General features: G+C 46.4%; 1 protein-coding gene across 1 annotated transcript; it reads right to left on the bottom strand.

The window, feature by feature from the left end:
- Nucleotides 1–17,180: 17,180 nt before the first annotated feature.
- On the bottom strand, nucleotides 17,181–22,405 carry LAMTOR2 (late endosomal/lysosomal adaptor, MAPK and MTOR activator 2). Its single transcript, XM_066609124.1, has 4 exons — nucleotides 22,265–22,405; nucleotides 20,157–20,319; nucleotides 17,752–17,841; nucleotides 17,181–17,483 (listed from the first exon to the last, which is right to left on the bottom strand). Exons 1-4 carry the CDS (start codon nucleotides 22,330–22,332, stop codon nucleotides 17,427–17,429), a joined length of 378 nt encoding a protein of 125 aa, XP_066465221.1. The 5' UTR covers nucleotides 22,333–22,405; the 3' UTR covers nucleotides 17,181–17,426.
- Nucleotides 22,406–22,825: the final 420 nt, after the last annotated feature.

Below are 22,825 nucleotides of genomic sequence, written 5' to 3'. Positions count from 1 at the left end.
GCAGGGCTTCCGCATGCGGAATCTGACCTCTTCAAGCCGAAATACCCTGTTTCCCTGAAAATAAGACATACCCTGAAAATAAGACCTAGCATGATTTTCCAGAATTTTTGAGGATGCAAAATGATTTTTCAGGCTTTTTGAGGATGCTTGAAATATAAGCTCTACTCCAAAATTAAGCCCTGCTAACAGTTAATTTAAAAATCCAATTTAAATAGTGTCCAGGCAGCTATACATGTAAAAAAAGTTAAAGGGGTTGTCCCGCGCCGAAACGGGTTTTTTTTTTTTTTTCAATAGCGGGGGGTTCGGCGCGAGACAACCCCGATGCAGGGGTTAAAAAAGAACACCGCATAGCGCTTACCTGAATCCCCGCGCTCCGGTGACTTCTTACTTACCGGTTGAAGATGGCCGCCGGGATCTTCTACCTCCGTGGACCGCAGCTCTTCTGTGCGGTCCATTGCCGATTCCAGCCTCCTGATTGGCTGGAATCGGCACGTGACGGGGCGGAGCTACACGGAGCTGCACGGAGCCCCATTGAGAAGAGAAGAAGACCCGGACTGCGCAAGCGCGTCTAATTTGGCCATTAGACGGCGAAAATTAGACGGCAACCATGGAGACGAGGACGCCAGCAACGGAGCAGGTAAGTGAATAACTTCTGTATGGCTCATAATTAATGCACGATGTACATTACAAAGTGCATTAATATGGCCATACAGAAGTGTATAGACCCACTTGCTTTCGCGGGACAACCCCTTTAAACCTTTTTGAACAAAAATTAATATAAGACACTGTCTTATTTTTGGGGAAACATGGGTAGTAACTGGAAAGAAAAAAAATACATCATGTAGACTGAATTATAACTGCATAATTAAACAGCGGTATATATGGTGCTATATGGTGGTGTATAAGGAGTGTCTAGAAGTACATACTGTGTCCAGTCCCTGATGATCTAGTGGCATATACAGATTGCATAGAGGTATATACTGTGTCCAATCCCTGGTGATCTAGCGGTAGGTACAGATTGCATACAGGCTTAATTTTGTAAAGTACTTGGTGATCTAGTGGTGTATACTGAGTGCATAGAGGTATATACTGTGTCTAGTCCCTGGTGATCTAGTGGCAAATACAGTCTTGAGATATACGCTGGGTCCAGTTCCTGGTGATCTATTCGAATTTATAGAGTGCTTAAAGGAATATGTGCAGCGTCCCATCCCTGCTGATCTAATATTAATAGAATGACATGAGATATATGCTATGTCTAGTTCCTGGTGAGCTAGTGCATAAAGCTAGTGTATAAAGTGTCCAGAGATACATGCTGTCTCCAATCCCTGGTGATCTAGTGTTAGATATAGAGTGCCCAGAGACAGAGGCGTAACTTGAAGCTCCTGGGCCCCGATGCAAAACTTGTAACAGGGCCCCCAACTATAATGCTTTACTTATAGTACTGGGTTCGCTATATGGAGAAGAGAGGCCTTATGGGCCCCCTAAAGCTCCTGGGCCGGGGTGCAACCGCATCCCCCGCACCCTCTATAGTTATGCCCCTGCCCAGAGATATATACTGTGTCCAGTCCTTTAGTGGAATATACTGAGTGCCAATGTATTGTGTTTAGTCCCTGGTCATCTAGTAATAAATACAGAGTGCCCTACGATATATGCTGTATTTGGTCCCTAGTGATCTAGTGGCATATATTGAATGCCTACACAGGGATTTATGCTGTGTCCAGGCCCTGGTGATCTAGTGGCATATATTTAGAACCAAGAGAAATGTATTGTGTGCAATACCTGGTTATTTGATGCCATATATAAAATGCCCAGAGATATATGTGGTGTCTCCCTTGTAATCGAATCGCATTGAGTGCCGTTAGATATAGATGCTGTGTCCAGTGCCTGGTGATCTAGTGGCATATATAGAGTGCATAGAAGTATATACCATGTCCAGTCCCTGGTGATCTAGTGGAATATACAGAGTGCTCAGGTATGTGTTGCGTCCCATCCCTGGTGATCTAGTAGTATAATGGAGTGCCCCGAGATCTATGCTATGTCCAGTCCATTGTGAGATAGTAATGTATATATGCAGCCTCCCGTAGGGTAACCCCCGGACACATGGCATACGCTGAGGGTAAAATGCTGACTTGTTACGGTGGCACTTACCAGACTCCCTCCCGGAGGGACACACGTAGCTAGGGCCAGGGCGGCGCTGAGCCTCTCCCGGACACCCCCGGCATGGGGATCCCCAATAAACAGGGTAACAGCTGTAGAGGGGTTTGTCACGGGTGATGCCACTGTTCCAGTACCCCCCGACATGACCATCGGCGGGGAAAATAAATGAGGCACAGATAATTTAAGTACCTCAGGTCCCCGGGAACGGTCAGGGCCTGAAAATAACTTTACCGAAAACTCCACTTTAGTAGTACAAGGCAGAAATTCAACAGATATACTGATCTGGATTATGGTTTTCTCCAGCAGGTTTCGGGGTATTTTGTAGCTTCCAAATTGTATAGTGTGCACACATCATCGAGCAGATCAGACACAAGCTATCAATCTCATATCCAAAATGGCTCTCTGGTCAGAAACACCCAGACAGCCCCTTTTATTGTAAAGACATACAATGGGCGTGCAACAGATTACATCAGTAACATATAGGATTCTCATTTGTCGGATCATATAGAATCTCCCGCCTCTCTGCCCACCCTTCTCCAAGTGTTGATGTGGCGTGGACTTTGTCCTAGCTGAAGTCATTTCTGTGTAGTGATAAATCATTGTTTAAATAGCTTATGTGTGGGGGGTGGAAGAGGGCTAGGAAAACACTCAGTGTTGAACACAGATATACATATAACACTATGACCCTTAACTCTTAGAGGCTTCTTGTGCAATTCTATGTACTCAGCCAACATTACATCGCACATCCATTGTCTAGCAAATACCATGATTAGATTGTGTGTCCATTAAACTCCACAGAGCTAAAAGTCATTACAATAGCATAATACATTTGGTTTATACAAATCGATAGACATTTTATACTGACTAATCATCATGTCTATCACAATACTAGTGCAGGCAAAGCAAGAGATTTGAGGTCAGGGAGGAAACTCAGGATGATACCGGTCCTGCAGTCCACATTATCTGTCAGATACCGCTCCTGGATGGGGAACACTCTAGAGGAAGACGGGGGTAGGCTCACTCCACAGACTCTCTAGCAGACTAGTACCTCCACTCAGCGAGACTCAGACTTCAAGGCGCTTGAGTGTGAACACGGACAGTTGAGTACCTCTGCACTAGGCCTTGACAGACTGAACTCTCTTTGGGGCTCACTTACAATTTGAACTGAAGACAAACATAATGGGAAAACCTCTCCTCTTCTTCCATCTTCAACACATGAGGGCTGAAGGTGCCTCCAGATGGGACTCAAGATATCACTGAAGTTGGAACTCTGAACTCCTTTCCCGCTCTCAAGCACTCACATTTACAGCCTCTCTCATACCATGTGACAGGAAAGAACTGATACATTCACAGGCAGTCAGCTCATACTTTGCAGACATTAACTCATCACACACTGCAGCTGTGCAATACACATACCAAAATGAAAAGACAGTTTTGCACAGAGCATCAACATGAGACATACATGTATGACATTATGGAGGGGGCCAGCAAAGCATGTCCCAAAATATATGCTACGTCCAATCCTGGTGAGCTAATGCTATGTAGAGAATGCCTAGAGATATATGCCGTCTACAATCTCTGGTGATCTAGTGACATATATAGAGTGGCTAGAGATGTGTACTGTGTACAGTCCCTGGTGATCTAGTTGCATATATTCAGTTCTTAGAGATATGTGCTGTGTCCTGTTCCTTGTGATCTAGTAATGTATACAGAGCCCATAGAGGTATATACTTTGTAGAGTCCCTGGTGATCTAGTGGAATATATAATGTGCTCAGAGATATGTGCAGCATCCCATCCCTGGTGATCTAGTGGCAGATATAGAGCGCCCATATATATGTACTGTGCCCAGTCCTTTGTAACCTGGTGGAATAGCTGATCTATTAGTATGTATGGAGCGTCCTAAGGTGTATGCTGAATATAGTACCTGGTGATCTAGTGGCATATAGTGAGTGCCAAGAGATATGCATTGTGTGCAATCTATATAGAATGCCAAGAGATTATATACTATGTCCAGTCCCTTGTGATCTAATGGCATTGGGTGCCCTTGGATATACTGTATATGCTGTGTCCATTCCTAGGTGATCTAGCATATATAGAGTGCCTCAAGATATATACTGTGTGCAACTCCTAGTGATTTAGGTCCATATACAGAGCACTCAGAAATATATACTGTTTCCAATCCCCTGTGAATTAGTTACATAGCATGCCCAGGAATATATGCTGTGTGCCAGGAAAACCTTAAGGAAGCCAATGTGGTGGTGCAGCAGGGAGTCATGTCATGGCCACATCTCAAAAAATGTTCCACCTTTTTTTCTTCGTAAGCGCTCAGTACGAGGACGTCTTCCTGGAACTGCTTCTATGATAAATTGGGATTCCTATTATGTATTTTCCCAGGCAGCGGCATGACCATCATCAATCCATCACATGCCCCCTGCCTGACCTTCGGCAAGGTATATTTCAAAAAGTGTTCTTGCCATTGGGACTTGTTCCGTCTAAATTGGGTCATCTGTACGTGCCGCCCATGCTTCAGCAGACCGCGCCGCATTCTGTTTGCTTCCTTTGGCTGGTCTTATAAATATCAAGCTATATTCAATTGTATCACTGAGCGGTATTAGTGTACCTTGACGCCACCAGGAAGTAGTGCTGGAGAGTGCACTGACAGCCCGGTGACACCCCTAGTACCTCATTGGCTGCACATATGTCCCCTCTGCAGGTCCTGGAAGGTGACTTTAATTCTCCCCTCTGCTCCCGGTCAAGAGTTCTCCTCCCCGCTGCTGCTTTCACTCTGCCAGGCTCCCCGGGGCGGCCCCCGATGCTGCTTCTACTTTCCAGCCTTCCCGCTCAATACCTTAACTCCCCTCTGCAGTAGTGAGTTGGCCGTCTGCTGCTGCTGATCATCGCCGCTTTCCCCGCTGATGCTGCTCATGTTCCTTGTTGCTGCTGGTGATGATCCACAGGGTAGGTGTCCGGACCGGCCGCGGCCGCACATGGAGTGTGTGGTCAGCTAACGGCAGCAGGACTGTGTGTGCCGTCGGGCACTTGCCGCCTGTTTCTGCCGCACACAGATCTACACGATGGTGATGCAGCGGCAGCAAGACAGTGCAGTCCGGCCATTCCTTGGTGCTGCTGCTCCTCGCTCTCCGTTTCCCTTCTGTCTGGAGGTAGGGGTTGGCCAGGCCAAATGGCAGGGGGACAGCAGGCAGACCTTGCAGCAGCACTGTCTTGCGATTTTTGCGGACCCTGGACGGTTAAGGTTAGGGGTGATTTTATAGTGAGGGTTAATTTTTTTTCTGTAAATGCCAATGGAAAATAAGCTATAACCCTAACCATCCATGGCCCGCAAAACATCTCTAAACACTGTGCAGCTAGGCCCTAAGTGACGTCAACCTATGGGGAGCTAGGGGTCTGACAGGGGCGTTCCTGCATGCCAGCCCTGTCAAACCCCTAGCTTCCTGGTGGCATCAAGATACAATAATACCTCACTGAGCAGCGGTAAAACATTCCCTAGTCAGATGGATCCAGATTGTTGTTGCTCCGTGCTGATGGGCGGTCAGAATTTGCTGTAAGCAGCATGAATCGATGATCCCTTCCTGTCAGCTGGCCAAAACACGTCAGCACCGTCATCTAATCTGCAGCAACTACAAGAAGCTTCCTGTCCGCGGGGGCCGATATTCCTGCAGGATGATTTCATCACCCAGTGGAATCTACACCACAACGAACTGCTGCAGTTCTGGAGGATAAAGGATTCCAACCCGCTACTAGATGGGGGCTAATAAAGTGGTCAGTCAGTGTATATTGACTCCACAAAGCAAAGACCTGAGAGAAGATATTCTAAATTTTAATCCAGGACAATAAAAACTCTTTTCTATTTCTAAATCGCTGCATTCAAAGTCCCATAACATTTTTATTTTTTCATGGACGGAGCTCCGTGAGGGCTTCTTTTTTGAGTGTCAGGCTGTAGCTTTTATTGGTACTATTTTGGGGTACATAGAGCTTTTTTGATCACTTTTATTGCTTTTTTTTGGGAGGCAAAATTAACAAAAATTTTTTTTATATTTAGCCGTGTAGGATAAATAGTGTGTTCAATTTATTATGCAGGCTGTTACAGATACGATGATACCAAATATGAAATACGTGGGCTTTTTAAAAAATGTTTCATTTGTTTTAGGCCGAATGCCGACGGACGGATTATCGCTGCAGAATTCGTGGTCAGACATCTGCAGCAATGTCTGTCCATAGATATGCTGTGTTAAACGATTCTCCCCTGCCCAGGAGATCAACTATGATTTTCCACTCGCGAGGGAGAATAGCTGCATGTTCTATCTTGTGCGGAAAACTGCACGGACGTCTTCCATTGCAGTCGATAGAAGCCGCCCCTCCCGCGATACTTACGCTGTGAGCACTGCAGAAGTATCGCAGGAATCCGCGTCACAGCCCAGTGCCGTGGATCCAGACTGGTGAGTATAGGTTCTCCGGCGGGCGTTGAGTCTGATTCCGCTGCGATATATCGCAGTTGGAATCCGACCCGGCCGTGGGCATGAGGCCTAATACAAACAGGGGAAATTGCACAAAGAAGGGGGTTTTTTTAATACTATTTTAATTTTATATTTTTTATGTCCCTGCAGGGGACTTGAACCATAAAAGCTATGATCACTATGATAATGCAATCACTCACAACAGCGATTGCAGGCCATGGCAGGCTGCTCTCCCTCTGTGAATTCTTTACATACCACAATGTACATTGATCGCGGTATGTGAGGGGTTAAGAGCGGGGATCGATGAGAACACCAATCCCCGCTGTTGCAGCTGGAAGCCGGTTATCAATCAAAGCCGGTTCTCGCTTCGACATGGCACGGACACTCTTCTGAGCCCGCAGCATCTCTAGGACATTTCTTTTCCCAGGAATGAGCAATAAGTTTGTTTTGCAGCTAAAAAGAAGAAAAAATCAGTTTTCTGGAGTTTGGGGATATATTCTCAATCTTTTTGTTCAACAGAGCCTCCCATGGAATTTACGCAAGTTATGATAGGTTACTGGATAAGTTAGGGAATATGTCCTATTCCAGAGTCTTTTGACCCTAGGGCAGGACCACCATATGTCTCCAGGGGAAGAACAACCTCGGAAGCAATCTTCAGAGTAACCAGGGACCGCATGTGCAAATCTGGTGGAGACTAAGTCCCAGCATCGGAGAATTTTTTATATGAAGTTTCCAACATGAATGCGTTACGGGCGCCACAGTTGGTTGATCTCCACATCTGAGACCACTCCTTCTCACCCAGAGTACCACCCAAGGCCTGCTCCCATCTTGTTACATATGATAATTGTGTGCGGTACGTGGAATGGACAAGGTTCAAATAGATTTGAGAAATGAGGCCTTTTGCTTGTGGGTGTTTAAGGCAAAAGGTTTTGAAGGGGGTAATTGTGTATGGGGGTGCAGCGTCCAAGGAGCGGGCCCACAGCTGAGAAGATGGTGGGGGAGATAAGGCATTTCTGTCTACCATCTCCTGCACTGAGGGTAGTTTGGGACCTGTCCAAGTTACTGCTGGGGGAGGTCACAGGGAAAGGGTAACTAGCGGTTACCTTGAATCTTCTTGTCACTTGTGATGCCAGCGTTAACCCTTTCCAATCCAGTGTCTGACCTCTGAAGACATCATGATTTAAGGCTGTACAGCTCCGATGTTGGAAGACGTCCATCTGGGTTCTCTTACTGTATATTGCCAGCCTCTCTGCTGTCGGAGCCTATCCAAAGTGTCACCTCATGCAGTACTGGCTTTAGCCAGCAGATAGCGCAGTTGTATAATCGCTGAAAAAAGTAAGCCCCCCTAGGAAAACCAGGATACAAATTGGATTGGAAAGGGTTAAATCCTCTGCGGTGAATCTCGGTGAAGAAAATAACTTAGTCCACACACAGGGATAACTTTCTAAACAAACTGGGAACAGTCGGTAATGTCCGTTTACTGTAACTTGATAACAGTTCAACAGTAGATTGTGGCACAGATACAACAAGAGAGGGTAGTGTGACAGGGCGGATACTTGGGGCAATCCAGACAATCCACAGTCCTAGTTATCTGTGTGATCCCACTCCCCGCGATTCTCTCTTACTCTCTACCAGTACACACGCTTCCTGTGCCTTCCTTCGACAAGCAATGATTCCTTCCTCACTCAGTACTTAGTTGTAGCACTGGCACACCCCAGGCAGCACAGTCCTGGGCCAAGCAGTAGGGAATCGCTCAGCTTTCTCCATTCTTCACACACACCGATGGGTATCTGTGCGGCTCATTCACTGACTAGAAGCAGACTGACTTTTGCTAACTCCTTTTGCTGACTCCATCAACTCCCTCTTTGCATCCACCTTGCAAAGACATTTATATCACAAGGTCACACGACATACAACATGATACATTTCTCAGCCATAACCCAGACATTAACCCATTCAGTGCTGCAGAGGTGCAATACACATCAAATGCATACAACATAGAAGACACTGGCAATACGATTGCACAGGACAAAAACATAACATTATGGAGGAACCCTGTTTAATTTGGGCCACTACAGGGGTTTTGTGTTTTTTAGAAGGGAGGATAACCAATTTTTAAGCTGTAGGTAACAAAATATTTCAGAGGGCAGTAGGTCTTTTCTTTTCTGAAGGGCGGGAAACGTAATCATGTCCTCCTGTGAGAGTAAATTATGTACTTTGGTAATGCTTCTTTTTGTCCAGCCCTGAAAAGCTAGAGGGTAGTCATAGCCTGGTGGAAATAAAGGGTTAACCAAGAGTGGTAAAAGGGGTAGATGAGGGGAGATCAAATTCCCAGAATATTTTATGGAATCCCATACTCTAAGGGAATGTTTTATATTTGGGTTAGATATGGCAGGTCTCTGGGTCGGAAAGGGGGGGGGGGGGGGGTGAGTCCATAAAAGTGAATCTACTGTGAGAGGGTGTATTTCCATGACCTCTAGAGCAAGCCAAAGAGGGGCATTAGTAGTAGAATGAAGAGAAGCTAACTGTGCCAACTGATATTTTATTAGATGTGGAACTCTCAAACCACCTTGCAGTCTAAGTCTGTATAGAGTGGACCATGTTACCCTGGGGATGGAGTTATTCCAGATATTCCAGATCTACGGAAGTGTCTTCAGGATGCGCCCAGGTACCTCTACCGGAAGAGCTCTAAAAAAGTAAAGGAGTTTAGGAAGAAATGACATCTTTAGGGAGTTCAGCCTTCCAATTTATGATATATGGTATCGGTCCCAACTTTCCAATAGTAGTCAGAGTTTACGTAGGAGTGGGATATGATTTTGCGCATATGACGAGGCACAGGAGTTTGTCAAACTTATACCCAGATAGCCCATAGACCGGGCCATCCATTGAAAGGGGAAGTTGGATTGGAGAAGGGAGATTGTGTGTGAGGGCAGCGTGAGATCAAAAGCTTTTGATTTTGCCTCATTCTCAGGCCGGAGAGAAACCCGAACCTGAACAGTTCCGCCATTAAAATTCGGGATTGTGATGTGAGGAGAAGATATTATAGCTACCGTGTTTCCTTGAAAATAAGACAGTGTCTTATATTAATTTTTGTTCAAAAAGGTTTAACTTTTTTACATGTATAGCTGCCTGGACACTTTTTTAATTAACTGCTAGAACGGCTTAATTTCGCAGTAGGGCTTATATTTCAAGTATCCTCAAAAAGCCTAAAAAATCATTTTGTATCCTCAAAAATTCTGGAAAATCATGCTATGTCTTATTTTCAGGGTATGTCTTATTTTCAGGGAAACAGGATCATATGTCATCTGCAAACATACTGATTTTGTGGTGGATCGAAGCCATTTCGATTCCTTTAATGTTGGGATTGTTACAATTTTTTAAAGCTAATGGTTCTAAGGCTAGAATGAAAAGGAGAGGGGAGAGCGGGCAGCCCTGCTTTGTGCCGCGCTGAATCGTAAAATTATCGGAGCAAAAGCCTTTATAACGAACAAAGGCTTTAGGAGACTTGTACAAAATCCGCAACCATGTTCAAAACTCGGTGGGAAACTTCCAATGCTCTAATACTGAAAACAGGTATGACCAGCTTAGAGTATCAAAGGCTTTCTAAGCATCCAAGGAGAGCAACATTGCAGGAATGCCCCTGATTTGACAGGTATGTATGAGGTGTGTTACCCGACGGATGTTGTCTGGAGCCTGGCGGCCTACTTGATCTTTTCCTATTATAGATGGTAAAGCTGCATTTAGCCGCGAGGCTAGAATTTTGGTTAGAAGTTTTATATGTACATTGATTAAGGATATAGGCCGATAACTCTGTTTGTCCGGTGGATCTCTCTCGGGCTTGGGGATAGCTGCCATAAGTGATATCTGTCCTAGTCGTTGACCATCTCGTACTGCGTTAAAATAATTTGTGAGATGCGTGTGTAGAGTTGGGGAGAATTTTTAATAGTAGGCGGCGGAGAAGCCATCCGGACTCGGGCGCTTGTTGACTTTCATTATTTTTATTGCGTCCTTGACCTCTTCTGGAGTGATTTTTGCCACCAGGTGATCCAAAAATGCCTCCAGGAGTGTGGCGTCTCAGAGGTACAGGTTAGTGGCTCTGGAGGTGTATAATGGGGCTGGGAATATAGTTTGGCCCAAAACTGCCTGAATTCAGATATTATTGTCAAAGGGTTTGCCGTGACTGTGCCATGTTTCATACGGAGACTGACGAAGGGGCTCACTATTGGGTTGGCTCGGAGTCTACGAGCTAGAGGTCTTGATAGTTTATTTTTTAATATGTAATATCGCTGGCAGGACCATCGTAATTTTTGAAACGTACAATTTTATTACGCCTTACCTATTTTTCATTTTATTTTAATTATACATAGCACTCTTTACACCAGTTTCTGAAGAAGGGGCTTCGGCTACGAAACGCGTGAATATTGGCTTAATTATGTAATAAAGAAGAACCATGTTAATCACTCATTGCAACTTGCTCTGTTCATTATAGGAGTTGCGCCTCGAAGTCTACGATTTTCAATAGTTTTCTCCAGCCTTGGTAAGAGAGGTGACCGATAACCCAACAGTCACTCTGGCTGAGCTCCCAAGATCCTGTGTGGAGATGGGAGAAACTTCAAGAAGGTCAACCATCACTTCAGTCCTCCACCAATCTGGGCTGTAGGGTGGAGGGACCAGAAAGAAGTGCTCTCAGTAAAGCCACCTGGAGTTTACCAAAAAAGACCTAAAGGACGCTCGGACTGTGAAAAAAACAAGATTCTCTGCTCTGATGACACCAAAATGGAACTTTTTGGCCTCTAAGTGTTCTGTCTGGAAATCAGGCGCCACGCATCACCGGCCCAATACCATCCCTACAGTGAAGCCTGGTGGTGGCAGCATCATGCTGGGGAAGAGGAGACCGGTCAGAGCTGATGGAAAGCTGAATGAAGCCAAGTACAGGGATAATGAAAACCCGATCCAGAGCACGAGGGACCTCAGACTGGGCAGAAGGGTCACCTTCCAACAAGAGAATGACCCTAAGACCACAGCCAGGACTAGACAGGAATGGTTTAGGGACAACTCTGTGACTGTCCTTGAGTGGCCCAGCCAGAGCCCGTACTTGTATCCAATCCAACATCTCTGTAGAGACCTGAGAATGGCGTCCACGGACGGCCCCCATCCAACTTGACGGAGGGCAGAAAATCCCCAAATCTAGATGTGTAAACCTTGTGGCATCATAGCAAGGATACTGGATGCTGGAATCACTGCCAGAGGGGCTTCACCTGAGTATTGAGTACAGGGTGGGAATACTTGGGTCAATGCAAAAATGGTAGTTTTTCATTTTAAAAAAATTACAAAAATTTCTTCCATTCTGTTGTCCCTTTGTCATTATGGGGTACTGAGTGCAGAATGATGGGAAACACAAGGCCACAACATAACAAAATGTAAGAAAGTGAAATGATCTGAAGACTTTTCAGAGTATTAGGCCTCTTTCACGTGGGCTACACAATCATTGCTACAAAACGCACGTATGTGAGGCTCATGGTTCCCAATGGGTTCTTTCACATGAGAGATGTTTTGTAGCCTGAAAGAACCCATTGGAAACCATGAGCTGCACATACATGCATGTTGTAGCCCGTGTGAAAGAGGCCTTATAAACATGCCACTGTACACTAGTTATAAGGGCTCTACCTAGTGGTGAGCCAGGCTTACTGCAAGCAGGAAATAAATCTAGAACTGCTCTGACAATAACTTAGTATGGTTCTGGTTGTGTGACTTTTACACCACTTCTGTCCCAGCTCCAAGACAAGATACCACTATGGCTGTGAAGGACCTCTGCTCGATTAAAGGGAACCGGTCATCCTCTATGAGCAGCATACATTAAGTCCTAGTGCTCAAGGACAGGGCCAGAGGGGTCCATGGATGTAGGTTACATACCTTTTGCATAAAAGTCCAGCGTCTCCGTAAAACTTTATTGTTTAATCCATAAACCTGTGCCATACAGCACTCTTACAGCACTGCAACACCCGCCATCGAAACTGGTTTTACGGATTAACCCCTTGAGTGGCGGGTTTCCTACCACCCTGTCGTGCCCACCAGGGCAGGTTTTTTAAAATGGTCTAATCATTGAATTTCAACTAATTTTGCAGTTGCGTCTCAAGAGCCATAACTTTTTCATTTTTCCATTGACATGGCCATATAAGGGCTTGTTTTTTACGGGACAAGTTGTGATTTTTTTAAACAGGGGGGAGGAAAAAAAGAAATAGGGAAAAAAGAAAAAAAGGGGCCATGTCATTAAGGGGTTAAATAATGTATTAACTTCCTTCTCTGGGTCATTACGACGCACACGGATACCACATGTGTAATTGTATTTTTGATTTTTTACAAAGTAAAGGGAGACAAGTGTTTTTATTATTTGTTTTAGAATTTTTTTCCTTTTTTTAAAAATTTTTTTTTTCTTTTGTCCCTTTAGGGGACTTCCACAGGGACCCATCAGGACCCCTGATCACATTCCGGGGGTCCGATGGTGACAGCCCTTTACATGCTGCAGTGACAGCCCTTTACATGCTGCAGTCACATAGACTGCAGCATGTAAAGGGTTAACACAACAGAGATCGGAGGTTTTCTCTGATCTCTGCTGTAAGAGCTAGTACCTAGCTGTCCTCTGACAGCCAAGCACTAGCTCTCCCTGCCACAGAGACCATCTGCTTGCTTCTGACAAGCCGATGGTCTCTATGGCAACCTGTAAACAAACCAGTGCAGGAGATTGCCGACATATCGGCAATATCTTCTGCTGGTTTTTCAAAGCCCTTGCACTGCTCTGTGTGGGACTGTGCAGGAAGAGCACACTGTCACAGCTTGTGGCATTGTGCTCTGCAGCTCCCATAGTGATACATAGCTATGTTGCTATGAGCAGTGGAGCTCGTCCCGGAAAATTTCCGGGCGTGCCACTCAAGGGGTTAAAAAATAAAGTTGTGTGTTTTTAAGGAGGTGCTGGAATTTTATACAATATTTGAAAAAACCTTCCTCTCCAGCAGGCCCCCGGGTTTCTGAGCACCCTTAAAGATCAATTAGGGTGAATTAAATTTGAGAAAATGGATGGAACCGGTGAGCTGACTTTTCTTTTTTCGGAAAATACTATTGATGAACTATCATCAGGATGGGTCATTAACCCCTTAACAACCACCGATACACCTTTTGACGGCCTGTATCGGCGATCTATGTATGAAGAGAGATTGCGGGGGTGACCTCTCTTCATACAGTGCGGGTGTCAGCTCTTTATTACAGCTGACACTAGCGGGTAATAGCTGCAATCAGCCATGCGGGTGATCAGCGCTATTAAAACTTTAAATGCCACTGTCAATTCTGACAGCGGCATTTAAATCCTCCGATCCATGTTCAGGGGTCCGGCGTGGCCCCCCTGCGATGAGATCAGAGCGAGCTGTGTGGGTGTCATGGCAGCCGGGGGCCCCAGTGCTGCCTTAGCAGACTGCCTATCAAGCCGCCCCCCTGTCAGATTGCAGAACGATGTAATGCTATAGCGTTACATCATACTGCAGCAGCGATCAAAGCATCGCTAGTTGTGGTCCCCTGGGGGGGGGGGGGGGCTTTAAAAAAAAACAAAAAAAAAAAACTATACACGTTTAATATCGTAGCAATCGCACTGACCCATAGAATAAAGTTATGTCATTTTTGTTGCAATTTCTGCGCCGTAGAAACAAGACGAAAGATGGCGGAACGTTGTTTTATTTTCCCATTTTTACTTTATTTAGAATTTTTTAAAAAGTTTTTCAGTACATTATATGGTACATTAAGTAGTACCAATCAAAAATACAACTCGTCCCGCAAAAAACAAGCCCTCATACAGCGACGTTTATGGATAAAGGTGTTACGATTTTTTAAAAGGGGGGAGGAAAAAAAGAAAATGGGGAAAAAAAAAAGTTGCGTCCTTAGGGGGTTAATAGTTGATCGGCTGGTTTCTGTTGCTCGGGACCCCGACCGATCAGCTGAGCTGTCAGCTCCGCAAATAAACAGAGCTAGGAGGGGAAGCCTCCACGCCGATCTCCGTGTAGTGGCTGGCACTTGTAACCGCAGACACAGCTCCCATTGATTTCAATGAGAGCCGTGCCTGCACTTACAAGTGCCGGCCACTACATGGGAGGTTGGCACGGAGACTTCCACTTTAAATACACAGAGGTTGGAGCGGAAGCCCCTGCGCCAACCTCCATATAGTGGCCGGCGCTTGTAACTGCAGGCACAGCTCTCATTGATTTCAGCAAGCGTCTGCTCAGCTGATCGGTCGGGGTCCCGAGTGGTTAACCCCAGACGATCAACTATTGATGACCTATCCCTTTAAGCTTTGCATACTTACCTGACTCCCGTTCCCACGCCGTGGCCTGTGGAAGTCGGTGCAGCAGACTATGCACACACTGTTCTCTATGGGTGTGCGCAGAGCCTGCAGCGATGAGCCTCCCCCACTGTCCACATACAGACTTCCATCGGTCACAATACAGGAATGGGGAGCCGGGTAAGTATACAAAGCACATCCCCGGATCCCCCGTGATGTGTCCTATGAGCACCATAACTTACAGTTACTTTACACAGGACAACTGTTGCTAATCATTCATGAATGGAGGTGGAGCGCAGTGGAGATCTATTATGGCCACCCACTTCCATTCACTGTGAACAGGCAGTCAAAGAGCAACAACTGCCTGTTTACACTGAGCAAAAAGTCCCTCCTTGAGCTCAGTTAGCTGAAACGCAGCGGAGTGACTACGAGTCGCATGTATGTGAAGCCGCTGCTCTCCTATGGGTTCCTTCACATTAGCCATGTTTTGTAGGCGGCTACATTGTGAGAAATTGTGGCATGCTGACTATTGCCGTGATTTGTGATATCTTGTAGCCCATGTTTCCCTATAGAGCTTTCCTTTGTGTTGCACCGCATAAAATCGTGTTTTTTTGTGCAGCGCAACTTTTACAGTAGGAAGTCCTACAGTTTTCTCTAAATTAAGCCTTAGCTGCATTTAAAAAAAACAAAAACAAAAAAACAACAATACATTACCCGACAGGCGCTGCCTGCTCTGCCGCACTTGTCCTTCTGAAGCTGCGGCACACTTGCTTGTAGTCTTCAGCTGCCGCTTCCTGGTCAGAGGGGTTCATAAATCCTGCCTCCAGGAAGTGCTGGCTCTGATTGGTTCTCGAGCGCTGCATCTCAGCCAATCAATGCAGTGCGCGATGAACCAATCAGAGCCATTCAATGTGATAGCTGTGATTGGTTCTCGAGCGCTGCAACTCAGCCAATCACAGCTATCACATTGAATGGCTGTGATTGATTCACTGAGCACTGCGTTTATTGGCTGAGCCATGGCGCTCGAGAACCAATCAGAGCCAGCGCTTCATTTTTCATTCATTTGCGTTTTTCTTACATCGCTGAGAAACCGCAGTTTATATTGAGTGCGATGTAGGATGATTTCTCGGACCTACATTACACTCACCGGTGTGAGTTGACCCTTAATTGGAGTCCGGCCTATCAATGCACAGTAGGAAACCCAATCACTGAATTAGTGATATCAGGGTTGGTTATTGGGCCAATATGTAAACTATAAGTGGGCCTGGGCCCTTTAAATGAGGGGATCTATGAGAAGGAGAGGGATAGGCTGCAGAGAAGCTACTCTTAACCTCCCCTAACTTAACTTTTATGAGCATCTCATTGACAGGTGCAGATCATCTACAAAGCGTCTGCTGCCACCTCCTGTTCAAGAAGAGTATTGCTGAAAGGAGCGTGGAAACGTATGAAGAGGTCCTACATAGGGGGGGGGTGGGGGTCACAGCCGTGTAATTTTTATTTTATTTTTTTGAGCCGGCAGGAAAAAAAAATCTATTCTGCCATTTTTTTACGGCAGTATAAGTGACATAACTTTTTTTTTTTCTACAGGTCGGTACAATTAAAACAATACCAACATTATATATTATTTGGGGGGGGGGGGGGTTGCTACTTTTTGTAATACAAACCCTTTTTTGGAAGTAACATTTTTTCTTTGCATCACTGCATTCAAAGACCCAAAACTTTATGGACAGTGCTCTGTGAGGGCTTGTTTTTTTTTGCATGAGGAGTTGTAGTTTTTAGATTTTGGGGTACATTTGACTTTTCTGATCATTTTAATAAGTTTTTTTGTGAGGCAGGGATACAAAGTGTGGTCAGTTTATTGTATGGGTCAATACGGATGTGACAATACCAAACATGGGCTTTTTTACAAGAAATATAAAAGTGCGCAAAAAATAATTGAAAGAGGGGGGGGGGTTCCCTCTGTTAACTAGCAAACATTAATCACGGCATGGTATGGGTTAATGGCAGGGATCGGTGTTCTCGCCAATCTCACCCGCTGCAGCAGGACCCCCGGCTGTCAGACACAACCAGTTCCCGCTGCGAACGCCATGGACTCACCTTCTACATACTGTAAATATGCGGCATTTTACAGCAACCTCCGTCTTCGCATAATGTATACAAGCTGCCATTTTTTAGTTTAGTCGCTGACTAAATGAGAGAGATCCTTCAGTGAAACATGAACAGATTTAGAACAGTAATAACCAGAGCTCTTCCGTCCAGAACGGCCGGTAAGCTCTATACATCCTTTAATTGACCTCATTAGGCAAAATCCAGACATCTGTACACAGAAAATACAGGAAATGTATCATCATTATAGAAGAGGGGAACACGAGAGGATCAGGCGGAGAAGCTTCTATGACAACAAGGCATCAGGGACGGAGACCGGTCTTCAAGGGAGTCAGTAAGCGGCAGCTGAGAACAGTCCACAGTCTCAACACGCAGAGACCTGGTTAAGGGGCTCCTCGAGGTACTGCACCAAGGCCTGGGCCTAGAAACCACACAAGAAGGTAGTAAATGGAATGGAATATAATAGTGTAGCTCCGCCCCCTTGGCGAGGCCCCTCCCCCTGTACAGTTGCATTTACCTGGTAATCAGTTTTTCTCATAGCTTAGAGGCTTGCAGCTTATAATCAGCCAATAGGAATCAGCTCTCCGAGCAGGAATACCCGCTGAGCTAGCACAATCCGAACAAGCAGAGCTGCAGTGTAAACCATGGGGGTTGGAACCAACACGACGTGGATAAGGATCGTCACTTACCTTTGCTTTCAACATGCCAAATCCGACAGTCTCCTTGGCATACATACACAGCAGCAGGTTTGACACTCTTGTAATCGCGACGCGACCTTCCTGCGGAGAAGCAACAAGACACAATGGAGTATGGAGGCAACTATCATTAGCAAGTCACTAGGCTCCAGCACTTCATGGGTTACACGGACGTTTTTTCTTAAATTCAACAGCATGTCCTATTCCTGTCTGTCTAACAGACTAGAAATTGGACATGCCTATGAAGGTGCTGTCTGACGCGAGCTGCGCCAGTCTTTCAGGTGCAACTCGCAGTTACACTAATCTGCCACTAGCCTTCTCAGAAATCTGAAAGCAACCTCCTGTCTCAGACTACTGCCTCATCATCTCCCCCGTGCTTTATATTGCAGCTGTTCTTATTCAGACTGGCAGTTGGGTAAAAAGCACAAATCCACCACCATCACTAAAATACAGGGCGAGGCAAAAGTCTGGACACACCCGCTTAAATGGTGTAATGTTGAGAAACTTGACTTTTAAAATGTGTTAAAGTATAAACCGGGGAGGGAGGCTGCATTTTTTTGGTGGAGCAGGTCATGTGATTGGCAAAGTGAGGGCAAAGTTGCACGAAGTGCTTTAGATGAAGCGCTGGAGGTGTCCACGATTCTGCCGGATGCACATGGTTAGACGTTTAATCCAGTCCTGAAGAACATGCTGAAGATTACGAAAACCAGATTACGTATTTTTAATGCATACACAAGGGACTTTAAATGGTCCCAGAGAAACATAGAAGTCCGGCAGAATGGCCGCTAAGGTCACCAGACTTAACTCCTTTGGACTTTTATCTCTAGGGCCATTTAAAGTCCCTCGTGTATACAAAAAAAACGTAATCTGGTTCACCTGAAATGGCATAGCTCCTAAACAAGTAAAGACACTTCCAGTATATTTCTGAGTACATTCTAGCCAAATTTAAAGGGGCTGTCCAGAAGTAAACTGTTGATGACCTATCCTGAAGATTGGCCATCAACAATAGATCAACAGCGGTCTGCCTTCCTGGACCAGGCTGATCAGCTGTTTTCTGGTCTCATGAGCTTATGCAGGAAGCAGACAGCTCCATTCTGACTGCAGTGGCCAGGCTTTGTATTACAGGCAAAGTTTCAATTGAAGTGAATGTAAACTTGCCTACGATACCAAACCTGACCACTGCAGTGAGAATGGAGCTGTCTGCTTCATGCAGAAATCAGCGCAGTGCATGAGCTTATCGGCCAAGTAAATAGCTGCCTTGCAAGGTGGCAGACTCCCACTGATCTACTATTGATTGATGTCCTGTCCTATCCTAAGGGCAGGCAATCAGTATTTCACAACTGGACAACCCCTTTAATGTCACATGCCCCCCTTCCCATCTGAAAAACCTGAGCTGAATTCACTAAGACAAAGTTCAAAATGGCTGCAAAAAAGGTCTCCTCCACCAAAACAAAATGCAACCTCCCTCCCAATTTTCACACATTGGAAATTAGTTTTATTACTATACAAGTTAAACAGGTGTGTCCAGACTTTTGCCTCACCCTGTATATATACACGAAGTGGGTTTTTTTTTGTTTTTTTTTGCAGGATAAACTGACATTTTCAATTATACCATTTTGGAGTACTTACAAATTTTTGATCACTTTAATTTTTTTTTTTTAAAGATGAATGAAAGACAAACAGCGCAAACAAAAAAAAGTGCAACGCTGCGTCGTGTCTGTTTTTCTGAATTTACCGTGCAGTATAAGTAATACCAAATGTGTTTATGATTTGTTTCCATTATTAAAATATGGGAAAATTTATTTTTTTTTACCTTTTTTTTTTTTATAATTAACACTTTTCTTTAAAACTCATTTATACATATATATTTTTTAGTCTCCATAGGGGGATTTAAATTTACGAACATTTGATCGCTCCAACAGTACGATGTAATACCATATTACATGTGCAACGGCAGCCCTGGGGGCCTTCAGAAGGACACGGCAACCCAATGGCACCCCATCATCTCAACACAGGGAAGCCATTCAGGGCCTCCGAATTCCGGTTGAGCAATTAAATACCCCTGTCAGAATTGACAGCGGCATTTAAAGGGTTAACAACCCGATCCCGCTCCTTCCAATCCCGAACCTTCATGATGTAACTGGAGCATTAAAGGGTTAAAAAACTTTTACGAGCTATTGCCGCACCCCCTACAATACTGCGATCGCTCATATGACACAATCGGTATTCGAATCGGTGGGGGTTCCAGCAGTTTGTCTCCACCAATCGGTTTTCTCTGCCTAGGCTATAAATAGTGGCGAGGTCCTAAACAAGAGCCCCCCGGGAGATAATATGGGGGGACGCCTGTTTATAGGGAAAGTCCCCCTGAATTGAGGCGTCGTCCTTTCCCCAATACCCACCATGCAGTCCATAAGGATGAATTTAAGATGGTCCTCGTTGAATGCCTGATGTCCGTTTTTATCATAGGCAGCCCAAATGTTGCTAGCAATAGCAGCTGTAACTCGGGCATCTGTGTCACCATAGCCAGAATATGCAAGTAGAGAGCCTTCATTGTTCAGCAGCCTGCGGGGAGACGAGGAAAACAGCTTATAGCAACAGGAAATGACCAGTAACACACCTGTGGGCAGGGGAAGATATTCCCCCGTGCACAGCACACTTCCTGTTTTCATTTCACATCCCCTCAATCCATTTAGATCACATATGGGATCCCCAAGGCCCGTGGGTGAATCCGGCCCACCGCCTCATTTTATGGGGCCCGTCGGCCGTGCGTAAAAAAGAACAGCAGTTATAGTCGCCCGGCCGGCAGCTCCAGTGCGGTGGCGGCCGCTGCCGAGTCTGTGACCGCTCACCTCTTCCCGTCGGCATCTGCAACAAGGTGACAGCGCAGTGGATCACAGACTCGGCAGTCGCTGCCACCGGAACGGAGCTGCAGGCGGGAAGGGGGTGAAGACTGCAGAGATGTCGCCTGGCCAGAGGTTAATAGAGGGGGGCGCTATTGGCCTATGGCCTGCCAGCAACCCTGAGACTACTATGGGGGTGACTGTCACTACTGGGGCCACTATGCAGGTCACTATTACCACTGGCTCCACCATGGGGGGTGGGGTCACTAGTGGGGGTGGGGGAGTCAATATTACTACAGAGACCACTGGGGGGGAACCCTATTACTACTAGAAACACTGGGGGTGGGGAGTCACTATCACTACTGGAACCACTGGGGAAGGGGGCCACTATTGCTACTGGGATCACTAATGGGTGGTGGGGGAGGAAGTCACTATTACTACGGAGACCACTAGGGGGGGGGGGGACCCTATAACTACTACCGTAGAAACACTGGGGGGGGGGGGGGTCACTATCACTACTAGGAAAACTAGAAGGGTGGGCGGAGGGAGGTCACTATCAATACTGGGACCACGGGAAGGGGGAGGAGGGAGTTACCATCGCTACTGTGACCACTGGGGGGGGGGGGGGGGTCACTCACTACTGGGACCACTGGGAGGGGGGGCACTATTACTACTGGGACCACTGGGAGGGGGGACACTATTACTACTGGGACCACTGGGAGGGGGGAAGTCACTCACTACTGGGACCACTGGGGGGGGGGGGGCACTATTACTACTGGGACCACTGGGAGGGGGGACACTATAACTACTGGGACCACTGGGAGGGGGGAAGTCACTATCACTACTGGGACCACTAGAGGGGGGAGGTCACTCACTACTGGGACCACTGGGGGGGGGGGGGGGACACCAATCACTACTGGGACCACTGGGAGGGGGGACACCAATCACTACTGGGACCACTGGGAGGGGGGACACCAATCACTACTGGGACCACTGGGAGGGGGGGCACTATTACTACTGGGACCACTGGGAGGGGGGGGGCACTATTACTACTGGGACCACTGGGAGGGGGGACACTATTACTACTGGGACCACTGGGAGGGGGGAAGTCACTATCACTACTGGGACCACTAGAGGGGGGAGGTCACTCACTACTGGGACCACTGGGGGGGGGGGGGGGGGGACACCAATCACTACTGGGACCACTGGGAGGGGGGACACCAATCACTACTGGGACCACTGGGAGGGGGGACACCAATCACTACTGGGACCACTGGGAGGGGGGGCACTATTACTACTGGGACCACTGGGGGGGGGGGGGTCACTATCACTACTGGGACCACTAAGAGGGGGGTCACTATCACTACTGGGGCTACTAGGGAAGGAGGGGACACACCAATCACTGCTGGGACCACTATGGGGGATGGGGGGGTTCCTCTCACTGCGCATTCCATACGCAAATATTGTGTGCAACGCGCTGCGCAAATGTGAATGAGCCCTACTACACCATTACAGGCAACCATAAGGCTGATGTGCTCTCGTGAAAAGGAGTTTGACACCCGTTTTAGATGCTCTCTGGCTGATAACAGAAAGCAACAGCAGGCGTGCAGCCATAAATCTAGCTGCAGATTTTGTAAATGCCCTACAGAGAGGCGCTGTATACTCACAGAGTGCTCTGCACACCCCCAGTGTTGGCCTGGCTCAGCACCTGGGTCAGAGCTTTGGGCCGCAACATAATAATCCTCCTGCAGCAAGTCCACACAACCAGCCTCTCACTAAGTACCAGTCATGTGACCAGAAAACCCCACCCGCGCAGCGCATGACGGGAAATGGAGTCCAATTCAAGAGAAGGCAAAACTCTAGGAATCCTTGATGGGCGTTAAATTAGTTCAATCAACAGTTGGCGGGATATAAGGCGAGAAAATAATAATAATGACGTTAAAATAGTATTAAAATATGATAAGGAGAATATTATAAACAGACAAAGGCTTCCGTTGCCTTGACAACAGTTTAGGCCCTGGAACGCACACAGCGTGTCACGACTCATTTAGTTTTACATACAGTAATCTGATTGGCTCCTGTAGTTATTGCGTTTCAATGAACCGCTTGATGATTGGTGAACCAGGGTCAGCTGGTCGTGTGGAATGACGCAGCACCATCAGCTGCATTTATTCCTCCGCGCCGAGGGAGGTCGCTGAAGAGTTTAGCAACCGAAACAAAGCGCGGAG

The sequence above is a fragment of the Eleutherodactylus coqui genome, chromosome 6 (genome assembly GCF_035609145.1).
Source record: "Eleutherodactylus coqui strain aEleCoq1 chromosome 6, aEleCoq1.hap1, whole genome shotgun sequence".
In the NCBI taxonomy this organism is placed as follows: domain Eukaryota; kingdom Metazoa; phylum Chordata; class Amphibia; order Anura; family Eleutherodactylidae; genus Eleutherodactylus; species Eleutherodactylus coqui.
The sequence above is the reverse complement of the archived record's forward strand: the minus strand, read 5'-3'. Positions and strand labels throughout refer to the sequence as shown.

Coding starts and splice junctions, on each gene's coding strand:
- LAMTOR2 (XM_066609124.1), bottom strand. CDS start 22,332: ATGTTGCGGCCCAAAGCTCTGACCCAGGTGCTGAGCCAGGCCAACACT. Junction 20,320..22,264: donor GGGGGTGTGCAGAGCACTCT/GTGAGTATACAG, acceptor GTCTCCCCGCAG/GCTGCTGAACAATGAAGGCT. Junction 17,842..20,156: donor TCATCCTTATGGACTGCATG/GTGGGTATTGGG, acceptor GCTTCTCCGCAG/GAAGGTCGCGTCGCGATTAC.